This window comes from Oryza sativa, chromosome 4 (assembly GCF_034140825.1).
Source record: "Oryza sativa Japonica Group chromosome 4, ASM3414082v1".
NCBI classification, from domain to species: Eukaryota; Viridiplantae; Streptophyta; class Magnoliopsida; order Poales; family Poaceae; genus Oryza; species Oryza sativa.
The window spans coordinates 6327945-6351524 of record NC_089038.1 but is presented as its reverse complement, the minus strand read 5'-3'; the positions used below and the strand labels follow the sequence as shown (position 1 = coordinate 6351524).

The following is a 23580-nucleotide window of genomic DNA, read 5'->3' as shown; positions in this document are numbered from 1 at the left end:
AATTTGTTAACGGGTTTCTCTGTGGAGAAAATTCGATCATAGCACAGCAAAGAAAACGGTACCAAAGGCCAAAAGGGTTTCTCTGTTAACGGGGTTTCTCTGTGCTGCTGATCGAATTTTCAAAAAAAAAAAAAAAAGAAAGAAAAAGCCAAAGGCCCAAAAGGGTATCTCCGCCGTCAGCCCGTCTCTGGCCTCGTCACTTCACTCCACTGGCGGCGGCGGCGGCGGCGACAGGACTCCCGCCGCCGCTCAGCTCCGGCGTCGCCCTCCCGGAGGTCCTCGTCGTCTGGGACATCCTGGTACGGCTTCCCCCCAAACCCCTCCTCCGCTGCCGCCTGGTGTGCCGCGCATGGCGCCGCCTCACCTCCACCCGCGACTTCCTCCTCGCCCACCACCGCCACCAGCCCTCCCTCCCCCTCGTCACCGGCTGCAGAAACGGCGACGTCCTCGCCGTCGACCGCCGGCGCCGGCTCCTCCACCCCGTCGCCCGGTTCGACAGCTCCGTCTTCTGCGTGGAGGAGGCCTCCTGCGACGGCATCCTTGTCCTCTGGAGGAAGAGGGCCATCGGTGCCCATTCCAGTGTCCGCTTCTCGATCTGTAACCCGACCACGCGTCAGTCCGGTGACATCCCGCTGCCGCTGCTCACCGGGTTCATGCTCATGGGCTTGTACTGGCACCGCCCCACCGGCGAGTATCGGCTTCTGCTCTACAGGATAGAGCTACCTGCTTCGGAGCGGCTCGTTGATGTTCTGATCCCCGGCGATAGAAACGCCTGCTACGTCTACACATTGGGCTCTGGCGATTTGCCGAGGTGCATTGGGTGGCCAGAGGCGGAGGCAAACGGCGCATCTGTGCTGCTGCATGGGAGCCTGCATTGGTATAAGAGAATCGAAGATATGATTTTGGCGTTTGACATTACAGCCGAGTCGTTCCGGTGGATGCGGTCTCCATTCGGCAAGGCGGTGTGGAGAGCGTTTCATGGCCTGTTTGAGATTAATTGTATGCTCGGCATGTACTGCTGTGACGATGGTGCGACATTTGTAGATATCTGGGTGCTGGAGGATTATGAGAGAGAGGTCTGGTCTCTCAAGTACCGGGTTGAATTGCCAGTTCTAGAGATCAGGAGAGAGCTTGATGTGAAGCGTGATCTTTACAGTGTGATGGTTTCTTCCGAGGATGGGGATGTGCTTGTGCTGGTTAACTGCAAACGAGCCATGCTCTACATTGGTACTGATGGCAAGCTGTTGGCGAGTTTGCCACATGATAATGACGGCCTCAGTATTACTCCAGTGAAGCTTAGAGCAAGCCTTGTTCCGCATGCATTCTTTCCATCTCTGCTGGACTATGTCGTGAATGCTTCGCCTTTCGTGTGATGCCTGCTGAATGAGGTGGTTCCTCTTTTTAAGACTTCTTTCTATTGCCCTTGCCTGCTTCTGAATTATATATGGTGCAATCTCTATGTATTGGATGAGGTTTAAGCTTACAAACTTCTTAATTGCAGTATGCATTATGTATGCAATTAAACTTCTTGCCTGAAAACTGATGGTACATGAATTTGTATTCAGGAAGCTACAAGTGTTATTTTGCTGCATGAATTGTTTCTTCATAGTGTCCTATGGTCTTATAATGCATACTCTCCTACATCTCGATGAAATTACCACTTCAGGACATGTTGATAGCCTCTTTTTTTTTTCTTTTTCTTTTGCTGATGTGACTGATCTGAGGTTGAAGGATATTTGATCAGCTCCTTTCTCCATGAAAATGAAACATTTTCTCTGGTTGGCTTATAAAGATAGAATCCAATCTGCAGTCCAGTTGAGAAAAGGAACTGCAATGGCTCTGAATTTTATTAGTTGTGTTGGGAATTTGAAACTGCTAATCATATCCTTTTCAAATTCCCAATTGCTGTTGGCCTGTTGCTTTGTGGTGCATTTGCAGAGATGCTCTGAACTGGAGCAGAATTCCTTCAAATTTTGACTTTTTTCTTTTGGTTATTGGTTTGGGTCCAAAAGTGCTAGAGTTGACTTTATGCTATTTATTGTTGTTTGCTGGCAACTCTTGTTGACCAGAAATGGTACAATCTTCAGAAATAAACTTGCCTCATCCCCTCTGATTATCTCCTTTTGAATTGTCTTTACATTTGCAGTGTAAGACCCATCTGTTATCTGATGAAGTCAGTTGGGTGGAACTCTTGTCTTCAGCGCTACATGATGCCATGAAAAGCTTGGCGATTACCACATTCTGGAGTTGGCTGACCTGATACTAGTCTTGCTGGATGTAGCTGCTTGGTGTTTTATCTTTGCTGGAGTTGTACATTGTGTCTATTAGGTATGTGCTATCACTTTGACTAGGTGAAGCCAGGGGAAGGTTTATAGTCCTAGTTTACTGTCTTTAGGATGTTCTGTTAAAACTTGTTGAGTTATGTCTGTTAGATGACTGGGGTCTGACCAGAAAACCTGATATTATCCTGTATGTTGGAAATACCTGCAGTTCCTTGCTTTGCTTTCAATGAAAAGCAAGGTCCTATGACCTTTATCTAAAAGGACTACTCTGAATGATTTGTGATGGACAATACCGCTCCTATGGTTTCATCTACAAAATTTTGAAATTCATTTGGTGCTGCAGCATGAACTTTTGACAAGACACAATCTCACTTTTGCATCTATTTTCTTGAACTGGTTGTTTAACTGTTGAGGTTGAGCTGCTTGTAGTGGTGGAAGTGGTAATGATGATGGTCATCATGGAAGAGGGATAACCAGCAGTTGAAGAATCAACAAATTCAGGTGTCACCTTGTCCATGGTTTCAGATATGGCTTCATGGATTCTGTAATCAAGTAAGTTCAGAGCATCTTCAGTGCTTGATGAAATTTTCTTCAAGATGGTGTTGTCCTAGCTAGGACTAGGAGTAGTCATATATTCTATAAGGTGTTCTAATTGGAAGCTGCTCTTTTGATGCTCTTCGTCCTAGTCAGATCATCTTTGTCAAAACCTCAAAGAAGACAAGGCCGCCCTCACCGGCGATGTCTACTGTCTGGATGAGAGAAGGGAGTCTGCAGTGGTGGCGGAGATGCCCCGATGTTTCTGGTTTCTGGACTCGCCACCTTCATCTAAGTAAAAGCCTTCTCTCCGCCAGCGGCCAATTAATATTCTTTCATTTGGTGATGCATTTCTACATTTTCTTTGGTGAAATTTTTTTGTTTGTGTTCTTGTGAATGATTGTGGTCCTAAGTCCTACCCCCAGTTTCAATTTCTTTTGGTTGGTTCCAATCCGGATGAATTCTTTTCCCTTGGATCTCATAACAGATGAGACAATCAGGGAGGTTGGGGCTCAGATCGGGGTTTCTGAGACATAGCTTGGAGCCCCAGATACATGATATTCACATATCAGGGGTGGAGCCACAGTAATATCACCGGGGTCAGATGACCCCGATGGCATTCAACCAACCAAATGAATTGCTCAGTATTTTATAGCTAATGACCCCAGCAAACAAAGTTTGATGACCTCGGTCAGCCCGCTAATCTGCTGGAGCTCATGAAAGCTAAAACAATATAGTAGTAGCTTATTTGTTATGCTACTGTCAATCCACCACAGCACCACTAATGCCTCAATTAAACATATTTGGGCTGTTAATGATCTAATTTAGCTACGTGGCATGCATATCAATGCATTAGGCCAGTAGTTCTGCTAATCGAATAACTAGATGTTAGGTGTGTTTCTTTAAGCTATTTACTCCATCTCGAAATATAGCTATCTCTAGGATTTTAATTTATTTTAAAATATAACTACTTTCCATATACCTCTTCATCTCAACCAATCTCTTAAAAAAGAAGGGCATTTTGAGATGGAGGGGGCAGTAAGCTACATCCATAGCTTGCCTTTATGTCCGAAAGAAAACATTGTTGTTAGGGCTGATTTATATGGTTCTAACTTTTAAATTTTTAGACCTTTTAAAAATCCATAGATTCTTGTATAATATAGAGTTTATGTATTTATTTTTAGTAAAATGAAATAATTCCAACTTGCTCACAGTTCTAGCTACAAAAGACTTTTGAGCTAAAGATACTTAAAGTTGGAGTCCCCTCAAAAACGACACTATTGCAAGTGAAAGCCATGACTCCAGTGACTCAAAATCCTGGCTCCGTCCGTGGGGGCCTACTAATTCTTTTTGTAACTACATATGATTGCACAAATATGGCTTCATTGCATTTCCATTTAGTTAGCATATTGTTTGTGTTTTGTGTTGGACAATAGGGCGTTGAAGCTTTTGTCATCCAAGAATTACTTTGTTACAGAGTACCAGATTGTTGTAATCTTGAGATGCAGATATTTTGAATGATTACCGGAGCCTTGGATATCTCCCTATTCTTTGAAAAATAATCCTTTATGGTACTAGCATGGAAAAGTAAATAAATTGTAATGTGTGATATCACCGAATTATGCTGTATAAGTGTCAAATTGAGAAAAATAACAAAACATCATCTAGATGAAACAATATTCTTTTTGGACGAAAGTTCTCCTTCACCTCTACTTCCTCACTGAAATTGACAGCCAAAAATGGAAGAACATTTTGGACAAGTAGAAATAAGATTATGAATGGTGAAACTTTATGGAAAGGTGAATCAACTTCAAATAAAGAAGTGGAAGGATGAAAAGGCTTGGAAATTGTGCTCTCAAATGTCCTCCACATTCTATCGTGTGAAGTACTATTGTTCATGTGAACTTTTAGGGAAAACACAAATGACTTGCATATCATGGCATAAAGAAGAAGCCGATAACGAACAGGGAAAATTTAGATGACTCCGTTCACATAAAAATAACAAGCACTGTGAAGATTGTTCATGTGAACCGAATCATCTAAATCCTGAGTTGTTTGAGATGTTCCTGCATGTTGGCCTAGTGAGTTTCACAACTTAGCAGCTAAATTATTTACAATTTAGCTTTTGCACATGACACATATTATCAAGGACCATGGTCTACCTTCAATTTTCCTGTAGCTGCCGTAGCTCAACCTATCTGCTCCCGATGTACTGATGTCTCCGGCTCCTTAAGTTTAATTGCAATGACAATGTCTCACCATGTTAGCAGTTGAAAACATGTCGTTTCCTTTTTAGAAATAACACGGTGCCTGCAAGATAGAAAACACAATTAGTTATTTATTCACGATATATATTCTTCTTAGAGTATCATGTGCAACTGAGAGTGAAAAAACTGATTTCTTCGTTACATACAGTATGAACTTTTTTCTGGTGTGAGGTTCCTGGTCTGACTAGTTTTTTGCAGTGACCCAGTTGTCCATAAAAGGCTGAGTGCACGCATATGCATTCTTGATTGCTGTAATAGAATCAGAAGAGAAGTATTAGCCAAAATCAAATGATATGATGCAATTTTAGAACAGTGGTTAGACGTTATATGTAGTGACCTACATAATCCTCAGTTAACTAATTGAATTTTTATGTATGTTTGTCATAACCAGAGCATGAAGTTGTTTCCCGATCTTCTGTTATATGTAATCATAATATCGGGGTATTAGGAATTCGACCACCTACTAAATTAATTGCATGACGATTTACAACTACTAACCACTTGTTGTGTACCATTGTGCCTCTCACAGAAGATTTTTTGTTACAACTATATACATTGTACCCACAAACTAGACATGATTCATTTGCTTATAGATTTTTCTTTAATCCATAATTCATGATTAAGGAGGGAATTCACTTGTCATACTTACAGTTTTTCTATAATGATGCTGTTCTTTTTCTTTTCTTTGCATTGCCATGGTTGAATTCCTGGAGGAATGTGAGCTTGCCAATCAATTTTATGCCTGAAATTATTCCTGGTGGAGCATCTAAGTATCTTAACTGGGTCAACCTGCTGATGCCATTTTCGAGTCCTATTTTTAGTCTATTCACATACCGAGACTGCAGACTCAATGCTTGCAAGTGGTAGAGTCCAAATAACGATGTAGGCAGAAAGGTAAATTCTCTGCTTTCTTTGATGTCCAGATACCTAAGGTGGACCATATGCTGGATGTTGTTTGGCAGAACACCAGCAGGATGGCGGAGCACTAATACCCGTAAGCTTCCTAACTCTTTCAGTGTTTCTTCCAGAGCATAGTTGAAATTAGATGTGCGGGTCCAGCTCCAGGAGGCAACATCTGCCTTGCATATTATTAAGCTTCTCAAATTTTTCTTTATTTCTATGTTTTCTTCAAGGCTTGCATACACAGTAGATATGTTGCTTGCATTGACATATAGGTGGCGAACATTTGTTGGAATACTGACATGGAAATCATCTTCTATACGGAAGTGTTCACCATTTGAGATTGACTCAGCAAAATCATGTAGCAAGTCATGAACAACATAATGATCCTCTATATTGGCAACCTTACGGATGAATGAAATCTGTAAAAGATCATTGATGTAACGATATGCGGTTTCATCTGGTGTTTCCTTGTTAACGAAACCATGAGCTCTCCACATCCTTATTAGTGCATCACCTCGAAGTTGGTAATTCTTAGGGAATAAGGCAAAATAAATAATGCACTGCTTCAAATGATCAGGAAGACGCACATAGCTCAACCTCAGTGCTGGCATAATACCATCTTCCTTCTGTTCTATCTGCCACAATTTTCTTCCATTGACTGTCTCCCAGTGTTTTTCATCTAGTTTAAACTTTAATAAGTTCCCTACTGTCTGAGCTGCTAAAGGTGAACCAGCCAACTTCTTTACCAATTCTTGACCAATACTTTCCAATTGTGGAAATTGGGATGGATTTGCATCATGAAAGGCACACTGTAAAAAGTGTTCCCAGTAGTCTTCATCTTCTAGGCCATCTAAATGCACTATCTCGGTTGCCCCGTTAATGTTTGCAACATTTTGACTTCGAGTAGTTACTATTAGTTTGCTGCCTTTACTGGTAGACTGCAGAGGCTTGCACAGATTCTCCCACTGGCTGCTCATTTCATTCCATACATCATCAAATACTACCAAAATCCTGCTACCTTTCAGTTTGTCCTTAAGTATCCTCTGAGCTTGATCTAAACTACTGATGCTGCTCAACTCAGCAGCTGTACAAAGGTGAACTGACTGTACCAACTCTTTTATTAGGCGTTCAACGTCGAATTTATTTGAAACATGGAGCCATGCCATAAAATCAAAGTGTTTCTCTTTATCATAAAAAATGCTATACACCTTTTGTGCAAGCGCAGTCTTACCGACACCAGCAATGCCAACAATTGATATAACATCATAAGGTTGACTGGACTTTTTATTTTTCTGAATAAGTAACTTCTTTAGGTGTTTACCTTCACTAACCCGTCCAAAAAACTTTGTGGTGTCCAGCATCGAGGTTGTTGTGCGCCACTGAACTGGATGTTCTGGTGCCCTGTTTTCTAGCTTCAGTAACTCCAGGAGTGTTTTCATCCGACTATCAATCTCATTAAATATAGTCACTGCAGCAGCTAACTTAGTGAGATCTTCATCACAGAAAAGGAATCGTTTGAGAGCACGAACTGACCGTTTTACTGTTGAATCACTGCTAAGGGTGGTTATGGAGGATGATGAAGAGGAACAGGATGAAGAAGAACCAGCTATGGCAGATGAAATTGAGTTAGTGGTCACCTTGCCCATGACTTGAGCTTTAGTGGTCACCTTGTCCATGACTTCAGCCTGTGCTTCTAGAACTCGGTAATCAAATAAATCCAGAACATCCTCAGCCTGATAAGCAGCATCTTTAATTCCCCTTAACTGATTTGCAATGTTTGTTTCCCTACCTTGCAATCTCTCAGCTCTGCATACCAATTCTTGGACTGTCAGTAGACTCTCCTTAAGGCTTCTCAGTTTGTCCTTTGTGTCTTCCCGTTGGTATTCGTACTGATCTCCTGCATAAGAACACACCTTATCAACCAGCTTTGATATGCAGGCTGAGGCGATCCATCCCCCTATTGCTGTAGTCGCCATTGTTCCCCAAGGAGTTGTTCGATGCAGGTTCAATCTCTCAGCTCTGTCTACCAATTCTTGGACTTCCAGTACTCTCCTTAAAGCTTCTCAGGTTGTCCTTTGTGTCTTCATTAATACTGATCAATCAATGAGCTTTGAGAATTGAGATGCAGGCTGAGGTGATCCACCCCCCTTATTTCTGTAGCTGTGATTTTTAACTTTGAGAAGTTGTTCAATGCTGGTTCCAAGTTGCTGCATAAAGAGCAAAGATTGGTGATGTGGAGAGCTTGTATGTAGATGTAGTCAAGAAAGAGAAAGAATCATTATAATACAAAAAAAGCTGTCTTACTTCTCCGAGCAGCTTCATACACTACATATTCTAATGTCCTATGGTAGAATAGAAAAAATATTGCTTGTTTTTACTGTAATTTCGTTGTTTAGTTTTCTGTGTATGCTCACTACACTGATTGTGGTTTTCTTCACAAAGTTACTGCAATTTTTTTTTAAAAATATTGAGCTGCCACATAGTCTCTTATGCTTAATTATGTGTATTGAAACATAGTTGTTGCATGTAAAAAAAGTTTTGGTGATTCATTACAAGGGGACCATTTTTTAATGCTCAGGTGACTAATATCTTTGTGAAAATTTTTTATGAATTTCTGACTTCTGGTGCTCACATTCGTTCTAATAACTAGGTACTTTTGGAGTGGCAGTATTGTCGTGGTTGAATTGCAGATACCCTCTGTATGAACCAATGATAGTTCGATGTGGAAACTACTTGGAAGCTGGAACATGCCTAAAAAATTGCAGGTAGTGTCTCCCAAGACTCATTTTCGTTTTGGGTTTCTTGTAGTTGCTTGCTGCATAGTATATTCACAACAAGAGTAGAAGCAAAATGGTCTCTTGTTCTTGTTTATTGTTTCATGTAATCCTGTCGTTTTCCAGGACCTTTGTTGCTCTGCGTAGTTTTGCCGCTTAAATCCCAGGTATAGCAGCCCATGATTTCAGCCTGTCCTTTTAGAACTCGGTAACCATATAACTCCAGAACATCCTCAGCCTGATAAGTATAAGTAGCATCTGTTATTTCCAATGTTTGTTTCCTTATTAGCTTGTAATATCCCATCTTTGTGTCTCACTTCTTGGATTGTCAGTAGACTCTCCTTAAGGCATCTCAGTTTGTTCTTTGCGTCTTCTCGGTGGTATTCATGCTCATCTCCTGCATAAGAGCGTATCCTGTCAACTAGATTTGGCTATCCATCCCCGTATTTTTTATGCTGCCATTTTTAGCTCGATGGAGTTCGTCAGTGCTGGTTCCAAGTTGCTGCATAAAGAGGAAGGATTGTTATTTTTGATAATGAAAGTGGAAGGGTTGCTGATTTAGAGAAAACTTGTATTTTAGAGATAGTTAAAGAAAGAGTCATTATGATTTAAACTAAAAAGCTATATTCTCCGAGCAGCTTCATTTGTCAGTACAGTGGAAAAATCATTAATTGATTCTTTTTAATTTGATTTGGTTGCCTAGTTTTCTTGGATTTTTCACATTTTTTATCCTTTTAGAAAACTTATTTTAGAAATGATCATTTTCATGGAGCCAATTCATTGGCGCCGTGGTCCAACATGACGGTGCCAATGACGTTTGCGTCATCCCCATATCCCCTTGGTGGATGCCCCTTGGTGGAAGCTAAGTCACTAATATAAAAGGGACGGCACCGATATTGTTGGCGCTGATGACCAATTTGTATTTTTTTTAAAAAGGCTCTAGTTGTAATAAAAAAATATTTACAAATAGGTCTTCGGTGCTAGCGTCATTAGCGTTGAGAATCTATTTGTTAATACAAATAGGTCCTTTTGTGCTAAAAGTAGGTTATTTTATCTTTTACAAATAGGTACTCGGCTCCAACGATATTGGCGCTGTCCTCCTTCACATTAATGATGCGAGGGGGACGGCGTAAACATCATTGGCGCCGTTATGTTGTACCACGGTGCTAAGGTGCTAAGGACTTAGGCTGTGATCGTTTGGGTGGGTTGGGAACAAATGTTTTGTGCACGAAAAACGGAGTAGTCCATCAGCGCATGATTAATTAAGTATTTATCAAATTATTTTTGAAAAAGGATCAATATGATTTTTTAAAGCAACTTCCGTATAGAAAATTTTTGCAAAAAAACACACCGTTTAATAGTTTGAAAAACGTGCGCGCGAAAAAGCGCATGATTAATTAAGTATTTATCAAATTATTTTTGAAAAAGTATCAATATGATTTTTTAAAGCAACTTTCGTATAGAATTTTTTTTAAAAATACACCGTTTAATAGTTTGAAAAGCGTGCGCGCGAAAAACGAGGGATGTGAGTTGGAAAAGTTAGGGAAAGAACTCAGCCTCAAAGGTTAAAATCCAGCCTAGTTTTCCATGCCTGATCACTGCACGTCTGCGCGGTTTTCAGCTTGTTCTTCAAAGATATTAACATCTTAAAAATTGTATTCAGCTGCCCACAAAGGTATTAATTTTAAACATAGTTGTAACATCTAAGACATAGTTTCTGGCGACCCATTCCAGGCAGATCATTTTTATTATGCTCTGGTGAATCAGCTTATGTGAAAACCTATGCCTTTCTGGATGCTACTGCTCAGGTTGGTTCTAGGCAGAATTGCAGATACCCTCTGAACCAATTATAGCTCGCCGAGGAAATTACTTGGAACATGCCTAATTTAATGGCAGGTATTGTCTTCTAGACCAAGAAGGGTCATTCATGAGTAATGATGCAAGATTATATTTTTCCTTGTAGTTTAGTTGTACTGCTTACTATATTCCACAGCAAAGGTAGAAGCAAAATGGTGTCTTACATCTTCTTGTTTATTGCTACATGTTTTCCAGGACGACCTTCCTTGCTCTGCGTGTTTTTGCCGCTTAAATACCATGACAGTATAATTCATGTTTGCTAGCTCAATACGCTAGCTGTGTCCTTTCATTAAACCTGGATTGTAGCGTTCGTTTTCTGTACAATAAGAGCATGTTTAGTTCGCGAAATAAAAATTTTTATGTCACATCGAATGTTTGACCGGATATCGGAAGGAGTTTTCGGACACGAATCAAAAAACTAATTTCATAACTCGTCTGGAAACCGCGAGACGAATCTTTTGAGTTTAATTATTCCGTCATTAGCAAATATTGGTTACTGGTTAATTATGGACTAATTAGTCTTAAAAGATTCGTCTCGCGATTTCCCTCCTTAACTGTGCAATTAGTTTTTCTTTTAATTTATATTTAATGCTCCATGCATGTGTCCAAAGATTCGATGTGATGTTTTTGGAAAAACTTTTGGGGAACTAAAACAGGGCCTAAACATTGCCAGGTAATGGTCTAATTGTTTGCTCAAAATGGAGTTTTCATGCATATATCTGCTAATGATAGAAAAAGGTAGAAAAGTATATGTCAAGTAGCGCAAGATCCTATATAAACGTATTAACAGTTTTTAGCCAGTTAGGAATAACAAAATATTCGATCGGCCAGTCGATCGACCCAGTCAAGCTATCTTAATCAGCCTGTGAATAAGGCTGAGTTATAAGCTTCAACTCTAAACAACTTCCTCGTTTTCTATTAACACTCATCCCTAACTACTAAACGGTGTATTATGTGCAAAAAAAAATATATATTAAAGCTTTATAAAAGCCCATATTAATCTAGTTTTTCAGTTTATAATAATTAATACTTAATCATGTGGTAATGACTTCTCTCTTTTCTGGTATCGCTTAAACTGCTTCTGGTAGCGCTTAAACTGCTAGCCGAAGTGCTAGCTCGAACGCAGCCGTACGAGACAGCTGGGACTGATGAGCCGATTCTAGCATATACATATCAATGATGGATTATTAGTATATAATTAATTGAGTATTAACCATTATAAACTTAAAAAAATGATTTGTTTGAGTTTCTTTAAAGAAATTTCTATAGTTATTTTTGTCATAAAACATCCCATTTTTTGTCATAACAGTGAGCTCTAGCACGGCCTCGTACTCCCATCACCCGAAGGCCGCCGCAACAACGTTGTCCGCGTCGCCCCTTCCTCCATCAAGCCGAAGCCCTTGCAGCCATCAGGCTTTGTCGTCATCATCGCCAGCTTCACGTCATCAAGCCCTACGCGTCGCTAACATTGCTTCGTCTGCTTCGTCTTCACCCAAAAGTCACCACCGAAGTTGTCTCCCAATTACCGACCCATTTGTCTATGTCCCCCAAGCCATCCTCTCCATGTCAAGTTCGTCACCGCTCTCTTCTAGCCATGCTAGTTCCTCTCCTCTCGTCGTGGCTTCTCTCTTTGTGGCATTGCTATTCACCACCGTTTTCTAGAGGGCTTTGATCCCCGTGCTGCTGGCATCGGTTGCCACCCGTGTTGTCATGGTGTGCACGTGTGGAGGCCACGTCAGTGCCACGTGGTTGCGCGCATTGCATCTAGTGGGGCCCGCTTGTGGGCAACTGGCTTCGGTTGACACGCGGGTCCACTTCCATAGACCCGTGAGCAGTTTCTGTGCACTTGGTCCTCCATGGTCTCGAGGTTGACATTCTAGGAGCAATAAACATGTTTTATATTGCAAAATTAATTCAATAATTTGTAGATCTCCATTAAACAACAAATAAGCTTTGGATGACCATATTTTGGTCATACAAACTCTGAATCTATCTGTTCAAGCCTCTTAATTATAACCTAAAGAATCCATGGTTGTGCTTCTTATGTACTGATCTTTGCTTTTTGAATAGGGTTTTATCTTTTTTTTTGTGTGCTTCATGTAGTTCATGTCATTCCGAAGGATCCTGAAGTGCGGTTCGTTTCTGCGCTGAAGTTTCAGAAGATCGTTTCTTTGAGCAAAGGCATGTCGCATGGGAATTTGCAAAACTGTTTTAATTTAAAGTATTGCATTACACTTTATTAAATTCTCGCATATAATTGTTTTACTTAGGCATGCCTATCATTCCTTGCTATGGTCTTACTATTTGTTATTGCTTCATTAGACCTCAACAATTGTAGGTAACAAATACAAGCTAGTGAGAACTGATGCTTACTTGACCTTTTAGGATAATGCTTACCCATGCTTAGTGAGAAACTTATATATGTTTTACAATATTAGATTTCGGGAATTATTTCACATCTCACATAGTAACTTCGGACTGTTGGCGGGTTCGCTTGGACATGATGAGCTTCTCCCTTTAAAATTCCCAAAACCATTTTTTCGATAGGGCTCGAGGTGTGGTTTTTTTACAGGAAATAGTAGGAGAGGCTCCTACTGCAAAATATCATAGAGATAGAGTAATATTTACAGAAGACTATAAAAAAACGAAGGGGGAAGTGAAATTTACAAATTGTCAATCCATGATTGCCAAAAGAGTCTATCTTGCTCCTTTACCCTAAACAAAAGTAGAGTAAAATCCTCCCAGAAACGACATTTACACAGGTTGAAGCCCGGTGCAATGCTGTTGAAGATCAAATCATTTCTGATTTACTAAATGTTCCAGATTGAGATTGCAAAGACTTCAATGAAGAACGGGAACCCAAAGCTCTGTTTTGCTGAAATCACCATGTTCATAAATTCCATATCTGTATCCCCACATAACTCCAGCATTGTGTGGCAAATGAATATGTGAAGAATAGGTGCAACATATCTTCTGTATAGATGTAATATTACATGCAGCAGAGTTGGAGCAGAGTTGGAGCTTGAAATGGTTTGAAAGTATTTCATTTTCTCAGTCCTTCTCGTACAGGCGGACCGGCCGTCCGACTAGAAAGACCGATTTTGTCCGCCTAGAAAAATGTTTTTTTCTATTAGTGACCACTGCTGTTCAACCTGAACCACTGTTGCCGAAAGGTCGCTGGAACACCGTTGTTCTCTACGGTGGCACTTGGGAGAGGGTTTGACTGGTTCGATCAATTACCTTATTTAATTACCTCAGATCAGTACAGCAGTACAGCTGACCTACTAAGCCCTGGAATATTCACTACGCTAGATCGGCCCACCTGTGATGGCCCACCAGTGACATGCTGAAGTGCACATCACATATGGTCCATCAGAAGGTCATAACAGGTGAGGCCATCGGCTGAGGCCCATCACAGGTATTTGGTCACGTGTGATGGGTTGGAATTTGCACTCGACATAGGTCTACCTTTGTCGGGTGCAAATTTTGGCCCGTCACAGGTGGCAAAATATCTGTGATGGTCCTTATTGTTCCAGCCCAACATAGATGCGAGGTATCTCACCTGTGACATGTGTAAAATTTGTGTGCCCATCAAAGATGACAAAAAAAATCGCTTTTTTTCCATTCTCTTCCCGGCTCCGAAGCTTCTCCTTATCCTCTTCTTCTTTCTCACTCCTCTACTCCTCTCTCTCTCTTTCTATTCTTCCACCCAGACGTGCCTCCCTCTTCGACCAACTGCGGCCGGATGTGGTAATGGTTGCTGGACACTGCCTCCCCCTCCAACCGATGAGCGTCGGGCGCTTCCTCCCCCTTCGACTGACTGTGGCCAGATGCAGCAACGATTGTTGGGCATCGTCCCCTCCTCCGACCGACGAGCACCTGGCGACTCCTCCAACCGCTGGGCGCTGTCTTCCCCGGGTCCCTTGCCTTTATCCCTGTCGGATGCGCCTCCGACTAACGGGCACCGCATCCTACGAGCCCTCCTTCCCTCTCGGCCTAGTTAGATGCGCCTTCGACCGATGGGTGCCACCTCCCGTGAGTCCTCCTTCCCCTTCGGCCCAACCGGATGCTACTCTAATCGCTGGTCGCCATAGCCGCTCTCTCTCGACTGCAGGTCATCATGGCCTCTTTCCCATGACCGCTAGCCGTCGGAATTGGCCTCCATGAGGTCGGGGGACATGGATCTGAACTCTAGGCACCGCCTCCTTGATCCTCGTGTGGCGACTGAGGCTATCCCTTGACCGCCAGTCCCAGATCCATCGTCCACGTGGTTGGGCGACACGAATCTAACCACCGGACACTACATCCTCTATCCCTAGGTGCTGCGATATCCACCCCGACCGTCGTATTCTTCATCCCTGACTGTCGGGTATTGTCTCCTCCGAACCTAAGCACCGGCCACCTCCTCATGGACAAGCATGGCATGGTGCCATGGTGATGAAGATGAAGGGCTTTGTCGGCCGGCAACTCCAGGCGTCGTCAAGTATTACCCCCCCTCCCCCCTCCTTCTATTGCGCTGAGATGATATTGCTGTCTATTGATTGACAAAATCTTATCATCCCCTTCTGTGAATGTAACAGTTTTTCTGATCTAAAATTTCATCTGTTTGAATGTTGAAGTTCTTGTGATCTAAAATTTCATCCTTTTTTTGTTTTTGCAATTTCATCAGTGTTGACAGCGAGCACCACAATGGCACTGGTTGCCATTTTTTCTCGTTTTTTCACACCGGGTTGTAAGCTGTTTTTCTTAATTTATTTTTCTGGGTTATAGATACCACTGACGGGTACATCACCAACCTATGGACCGTTTGAGATGTGGTCATTTGCGACGGGTTCTGTAAGCAGCCCATCATAGGGGTTGGTCACCAGCGACGGGCCTTCACCCGTCAGATGTGAGGTGGAGTCATCACTGGTCACTGATCTCTGACGAGAGCCAAACCCGTTAGAGGTGATAGTATGAGTCCGTCAGTTAGCGTAGTGATTAAAAGTTCATTTCCTCTAGATAAAATATTTCCTAGTTCTTGAAAGACAACCGAGCCACTCGTTGTGTCATTATCTGCATAGCAAGTTTGCCCACAAAATGCTAATTCTCATACTTTAGAGCAATATAATTAATACTTTATTAGTTTAATATTATAAGATGCTTTGTTAAACTTTCTTAAATTTAACTAAATTTATAGAGAAACATAGCAACTCTTATAACACCTAACTTGTTCCATTGAGACTAACATTGAATATAGTTTGATAGTATATGTTTGGTGTTAAAAATGTTACTATATTTCTCTATAAATTTGTAACTTATAAAAGTTTGACTTAAAAACGTCAAAGCGTCTTATAATATAAAAAGATGAAGTACCCAGTTTCATATCACTGGTGGAGAAACCATCTTTCGTCAGTCGGCCTAATTGCACAATAGTCCCGGTTGCAACAAAAACCGGGACTAAAGATCATCTTTGTCCCGATTCAAATGCTGTCAGGTCTTGGCAGGCCCCCCCGGGATCTTTAGTCCTGGTTGGTAACATCAACCGGGACTAAAGATCCCGACGATCTTTAGCCCCGGTTCATAACACCAACCGGGACTAAAGTCCCACCCCTATATATATATATGTCTTCTTCCTCCTCTAGCCCGAGCAAGCTTCAAAATTTCTTCAAAAAAGAGGGGAGGTCATGCCAAAATTTCTAGTGAATTTATTTTGGTGATTATATACAAATCGGAGGTACCTAAAAGGTTAGCAACTTCATCCTCCAATGTTTTTTTTGTCATATTACATTTGGAGCTATGTTTTGCACACTTTTTTGTCTCCAAAATTTTGTTGTTAGTTGATGAGAGAGAAAATTTGTGTGGGGAAGAAAGAATATATAGAAATTTAGTTTATTTGCTAAAGAAGGTTTTATAAAATAGTTGAGAAGGAAAATATAGTGAAAGTTAATCTTGAATAATAGAAAACAAACTAAAATGAAAAATTAAAATAAGTACAACACATTAATAGTAGTTTAAAACTTTATAAATAGTAAATAAGAATTATTTGGTGTAATATTTCATAATTTTTGTATGAATAATGATATGTCATTATTGTGTGACTGTTGAAAGAGTTTGTAATTATTTTATAATTATTGTATTACTGTCATTATTATACGAATAATTATTTGTGTACGATTTTTTTTCATGTCATGTAGATGGATCGGCAATGGATGTACGCTGACCGGCAGTCCAAAGAGTTTATTGACGGCGTGCATTATTTTTTGAGAGTGGCCGAAGCTAACATGCAAAAGGGTTTTATTTGTTGTCCATGCGATAAGTGTAAGAATCAGAAGGAGTATTCTGCATCCAGGACTATTCATTTCCACTTGTTTAAGTCGGGGTTCATGCCAAGCTATAATTGTTGGACATCCCACGGAGAGCAAGGTGTTAAAATGGAAGAAGATGAAGTGGAAGACGACAATATTCCGCACTTTGCTCAGTACGCTGGATTTGAAGGAAATCAAACAGGCGAGGAGGAAAGGGATGCTGATGGTAACAACGTTACGGATGATCTTGGTCAGATGTTGCAGGACGCCAAGGAGGATTGCGAAAGTGAAAAGGGGGCCCATAAATTGGACAAGATGTTAGAGGACCACAGAACGTCGTTGTACCCAGGTTGCGAGCAGGGGCACAAAAAGTTGGATACCACTCTGGAGTTCTTGCAATGGAAGGCACAAAATGGTGTTAGTGACAAGGCATTTGGCGATTTATTGAAACTCGTCAAGAACATTCTTCCGGAGGGAAACAAATTGCCCGAGACAACGTACGAGGCTAAGAAGATAGTCTGCCCTCTAGGACTGGAAGTTCAGAAGATTCACGCATGTCCGAATGATTGTATCCTATATCGCGGTGAGGATTACGAGAACCTAGAAGCATGCCCTGTTTGCAAAGCACTACGATACAAGATTAGACGAGATGATCCAGGAGAAGTTGACGGGCAGCTAACGAAGAAGAGAATTCCTGCTAAGGTGATGTGGTATTTCCCTATAATACCACGGCTAAGGCGTTTGTTCAGGAACAAGGGGAATGCTAGAATGATGCGATGGCACGCTGAAGAGCGTCAACAGGACGGGATGCTGAGACACCCCACCGATGGTTTACAGTGGCGAAACATCGACAGAAAATTTAAAGACTTTGGAAAGGACACACGAAACATACGGTTTGGTTTAAGTACGGATGGCATGAATCCTTTTGGAGAGATGAGCAGCGGCCATAGCACTTGGCCCGTTACGATGTGTATCTATAACCTCCCCCCGTGGCTATGCATGAAGAGAAAGTACATAATGATGCCGATTATAATTCAAGGCCCCAAGCAACCTGGTAACGACATCGATGTGTACCTAAGACCACTGGTCGAAGATCTTAAACTGTTGTGGAAGAAGGAAGGTGTCCCCGTGTGGGACGAGGACAAATAGGAGGAGTTTAACCTATGAGCGCTGCTGTTCGCAACCATCAACGATTGGCCTGCACTTAGCAACCTATCCGGGCAGTCCAACAAGGGGTACAAGGCTTGCACTCACTGTATGGATGAAACAGAAAGTACGTATCTTAAGCACTGTAGGAAGGTTGTGTACATGGGTCATCGTCGATTCCTTGCAGCAAATCACCCGGTACGGAAGAAAGGCAAGCACTTTGAACATAAGGCGGACCACCGTACGAAGCCTAAATATCGCAGCGGGAAAACAGTGTTTGCTATGGTTAAAGATCTTAAAGTAGTGTTTGGAAAGGGGCCTGGCAGCCAGCCTATAGAGAGCGAAGATGGTCACGCGGCGATGTGGAAAAAGAACTCTATATTTTGGGAGTTACCCTATTGGAAATTCTTGGACGTCCGCCACGCAATCGACATGATGCACCTCACTAAGAACCTTTGCGTAAACCTTCTTGGCTTCCTAGGTGTATATGGAAAGTCGAAAGATACACTGGAAGCACGTAATGATCTGAAGCATATGGAACAACACGGTGACCTTCACCCGGAACCAAAGGAGAAAGAAAGCCATTACTTGAGTCCAGCCAGCTACACTCTTAGCAAGGCAGAGAAGGAAAGTATGTTTGAATGCTTGGAGAGCATCAAGGTACCGTCTAGATACTCCACGAATATAAAGCGAATAATAAGCACGAAGGAGAAGAAGTTCGCAAATCTAAAGTCTCATGACTGTCACGTGTTGATGACACAGCTGTTACCAGTTGTAATCTATCATCGATCCTGATAGATTAGAAGCCCTGCAGAATGATGTGGTGCAATGTCTTGTCAGCTTTGAGTTGATATTTCCACCTTCATTTTTCAATATAATGACGCATCTGCTTTGTCACCTTGTCAAAGAGATCGGTATTCTCGGTACTGTGTACCTACACAACATGTTTCCTTTCGAGAGGTACATGGGCGTTCTGAAGAGGTATGTTCGTAACCGTGCTCGTCCAGAGGCATGCATCGCCAATGGGTATGGAACAGAGGAGGTCATTGAATTCTGCGTAGAATTTATCGAAGACCTTCGCCCAATCGGGGTACCTGAATCACGCCATGAAGGGAGACTACGGGGAAAGGGGAGTCTCGGAAGGAAAGCAATAATGATGGTAGACAACAATTTATTCTGTAAAGCCCATTTCACGGTTCTGCAACAATCTTCATTGGTGGCTCCCTACATCGAGGAGCACTTGGCTCTAGTTCGCGCCAGAAACATCGGTAAGTCCGATGCATGGGTAACGAGACGATTAACCAACAACTAGCCTTCCTGGCGAGGGGACCATCTGGCTTGATCGCGGCATTCCAGGGATATGAAATCAATGGGTACACATTCTACACGAGGGCCCAAGAAATGAAGAGCATGAACCAGAACAGTGCTGTTCGTATCGATGCCATGGGACACGATGGTACAACTGGCACGTATTACGGTGCCATCGAGGACATATGGGAACTTGACTATGGACCTCTTAAGGTCCCTCTGTTCCGGTGCCAATGGGTTAGGTTGACTGGTGGAGACATAACGATTGATGACAGTGGATGACAACGGTTGACTTTAACAAGGTTGGATACTCGGACGAACCTTTTGTCCTTGCCAATGATGTAACCCAAGTTTTTTACGTCAAGGACATGTCTAGCAAAGGAAAAAAGGGCAAAGGGCCTGACGAGCCGAAGCGCCACGTGGTTCTCCCAGGAAAAAGAAAAATCGTTGGAGTAGAGGACAAGACTGACGAGGATTACGATCAGTTTGATGGGCAACCCCCTTTCACGGTGACGATTGACCCTAGCATCCTCCTATCAAATGAAGACATCCCTTACTCACATAGCGATCACAAGGAATGAACAATAGTGAGGAGAAAGTACGTGCGGTCAACTGTCACCGCCGATGTATTGCCGTAATTGTTCTGTACACGATGTAAACTATGTTGGATGTACTGAATATCCATACAAATCAATTGTTGTATGGCATATGTTAATTATGTATGATTATTAGAATTTTTATCAAATTGAAATCATCCATATGCTAGTTATATATGATTATTAGATTTTTTATTAATTATGTATGATTATTAGAATTTTAATCAAATTGAAATCATCCATATGCTAGTTATATATGATTATTAGAATTTTTAAAGGTTTTAAATCATGCACGTGGTATTTACATATGTTAATTAGAATTTTCAACAATTTAATATCATGATATGCTAATTATATATGATTATTAGATTTTTTATTAAAATCATGCATGTGGTATTTACATATGTTAATTAGAATTTTCAACAATTTAATATCATGATATGCTAATTATATATGATTATTAGATTTTGTATTAATTTTAAATCATGCATGTGCTATTTACATATGTTAATTAGAATTTTTAACAATTTAATATCATGCATATGCTAATTATATATGATTATTAGAATTTTTAACAATTTTAAATCATTCATGTGCTTATTATATATTATCCACGTATTCTACTACATACAACAATAATTTTTCGAAGGTTTTGTCCTTAATTGTTCGACTTTAAATAATTGTAATACATTATATACTATTTTAGAAACACATATGCAATGAAATTCAAGACACAACTGCTATTATCTTTAGTCCCGGTTCTTAACCTTAACCGGGTTTAAAAAGAATTTGGAAATAGCGGGAAAAGATCTTTAGTCCCGGTTGGTGAGAACATCCGGGAGTAAAGATCGGGACTAAAGATCTGGGGTATATATATTCTCGGTGCACTCTCGTCTTCTCCACCAACACTTAGACGTTTTTCCATCTCGGCTTCTCCTTCGCCGCCACCGTGCCTAGGGCAACCCCGCGCCGACGCCGCTGTCGTCTCTCGCCGTCGCTTGGCGGTCCTCGCCGCCTCCGCCGCAGACGCCGCCGTCGCATCTCTTGGGTGAGAGCCGCCGCTGCCTCTCTCTCTCTCGATCTCGATCTCTCTCTCTCCATGGCCGACGACCGACATCGACGCGGCGGCCGCCGCCGCCGACGCCATCGCCACTGCCACTCCGCTGCCCCCGCCTCGAGCTCGCCACGCCGCCGCGCCACGCCGCCGGGCCACTACGCCATGCCGCCGCCGCGGCACGCCAACGCCGCGCCCCCACGCTGCCGGGCCCCAACGCCGCCGCCGCGCCCGCACGCCGCTGGGCCGGCCCACGGCGCCCCGACGCCGCCGCCGCGCCACTGCCGCGCACGCCCAACATTGCCGAACGTGAACGAACGTGATTGAGACGTGACCGAACGCGAACGAATGTGAACGATACGTGGACGACCTTGAACAAACGCTTAACGAACATGAACGAATGTGAACGAAACGTTAACGAACGCGAACGAACGTGAACGAAACGTTAACGAACGCGAACGAACGTGCATGAAACGTTAACGAACGCGAACGAGCGTGAACGAAACGCTTACGAACGTGAATGAAACGCTTACGAACGTGAACGAAACGGTTACGAACGAACGTGAATGAAACGCTTACGAACGTGAATGAAACGCGTTTAGACTAATACATTTTACTCGTAATACATATATGATTATATATGTAACTTGGCCCGTTTAGACTAATACATTTTCCTGGTAATATTGTAGAGAAGACGTCGTCGTCGTCCCTCAAGCCGAAGTGGTAGCTAGCCATCGAAGGAATTCGCGCAGGCAAGTGATGTAAAGAAGTGATTGTTAGAGATTTAATATAAGATTGTTAGACTTAGCATATATGATTATTACAATTTTAATATAAGATTTGTAGCGATTTAATATAAGTTTGTTAGACTTAGCATATATGATTGTTAGAGATTTAATATAAGATTGTTAGACTTAGCATATATAAATGATTATTACAATTTTAATATAAGATTAGTAGTGATTTAATATGAGATTAGTAGAGATTTAATATAAGATTAGTATCGATTTAATATAAGATTGTTATACTTAGCATATATATATATGATTATTACAATTTTAATATGAGATTAGTAGCGATTTAATATAAGATTGTTAGACTTAGCATATATGATTATTACAATTTAATATAAGATTATTAGAGATTTAATATAAGATTGTTGGATATTTAATATAAGATTGTTAGACTTAGCATATATATATATGATTATTACAATTTTAATATAATATTAGTAGTGATTTAATATAAGATTAGTAGAGATTTAATATAAGATTAGTAGCGATTTAATATAAGATTGTTATACTTAGCATATATATATATGATTATTACAATTTTAATATGAGATTAGTAGCGATTTAATATAAGATTATTAGAGATTTAATATAAGATTAGTAGAATTTTAATATTACGGTTAGCAAATACATCCTATATACCTAACAAATATTTTTTGTATGCACAGATGGCTGATCGCGATGAGGAACAGATACTATACGATACAATCGCAGAGGGAAGCAGCCAGTACTGGAACGAAGAAAAGGGGAACGAGGATCCAAACCAGTACTTGAACGAGGAGGGGAACGTGGAGAGGGATGCGGAGGGGAACGAGGAGGGGAACGATGAGGAGGAGGCTAGTGGAAGTCATCCCTCCGCTGGACAGAAGAGGGCACGCGGACAACGAAGTGCCGCGAAGAAGATAGAGGGTCGGCACATCATAACTGAGGTGGACGAAGACGGCCGACCTAGTGCCCTGGCAGAAGCAGCCAAGAATTTTGTACGCCACAGCGGTTGGGTTGGGTTGTGAGGGACAACGTGCCTGTCAGCACGGTGTACTGGCGTAGAACAAGGGCACGCGGGGATAATGACAGCTTTGTCCCGGACTCAGAGAAAGAGATGCTGTGGACCACAATGCTCGAGACGTTCACGCTACCTGCGGGTACGGAGAACATAGTGAAATAGTGGACTCTGAAGAAAATGGCAAAACAGTTCTAGAGCTTCAAGGGAGATCTCTACAAGAAATACATCCTGAAGGGACAAACACCGAACTTCGACACATTCCCAAAGCTAAGGGATCATTGGGACGAGTTCGTTGCTTACAAGACAGGGCAACAAGGGGAAGCGATGATGGCCAGAAACAAAGAAAATGCCGCCAAGAAGAAGTACCATCACCACTTGGGGTTAGGCGGATATAGCGTCGCAATGCCGAAGTGGGAGGAGATGGAGGCAAGTTTGATTGAGAGGGGTATCGAACCGGCCACCGCTAAATGGCCGGATCGATCGAAGTTCTGGTACTATGCTCACGGTGGAACGCTTAACCCAGTTGATGGCTCCCTTGTCTTCAACGATCAGATACGCGAGGCTGCCAGTCGACTAACGGACGCAGTGGTAGTCTCTTCTCAGGGCACATTCCGACCCGATAGAGAGAAGGATGAGCTGTCACTCGCCCTACAAACTCCCGAGCATCCAGGACGAACACGAGGGAAAGGCGTGATTCCCTGGAAGATTGGATTTAAGGAGGACATCCACACGTACAGGAGTCGGATGAGGAGCAAGAGAGATACCGAGCGTGAAGAAC

The 23580-nt window shown here is 41.9% G+C and overlaps 1 protein-coding gene and 1 long non-coding RNA gene across 3 annotated transcripts; both read left to right on the top strand.

The window, feature by feature from the left end:
- The first annotated feature begins 189 nt into the window (after window positions 1–189).
- LOC4335125 (uncharacterized) lies at window positions 190–2572 on the top strand. Of its 2 annotated transcripts, XR_010741068.1 has the most exons (3): window positions 190–1388; window positions 2147–2328; window positions 2491–2572. XR_010741068.1 is itself a non-coding variant. In XM_026025139.2 (2 exons), exon 1 carries the CDS (start codon window positions 654–656, stop codon window positions 1371–1373), a length of 720 nt encoding a protein of 239 aa, XP_025880924.1. In that variant the 5' UTR covers window positions 190–653; the 3' UTR covers window positions 1374–1388; window positions 2147–2572. The 2 variants fall into 2 exon arrangements, 1 of the variants encoding a protein (XP_025880924.1); XM_026025139.2 differs by having other exon boundaries at window positions 2147–2572.
- Window positions 2573–2972: 400 nt separating this feature from the next.
- LOC136356337 (uncharacterized) lies at window positions 2973–12063 on the top strand. Its single transcript, XR_010741069.1, has 4 exons — window positions 2973–3111; window positions 6007–6077; window positions 8637–8751; window positions 11927–12063. It is a non-coding gene; the product is annotated as an uncharacterized lncRNA (long non-coding RNA).
- Window positions 12064–23580: the final 11517 nt, after the last annotated feature.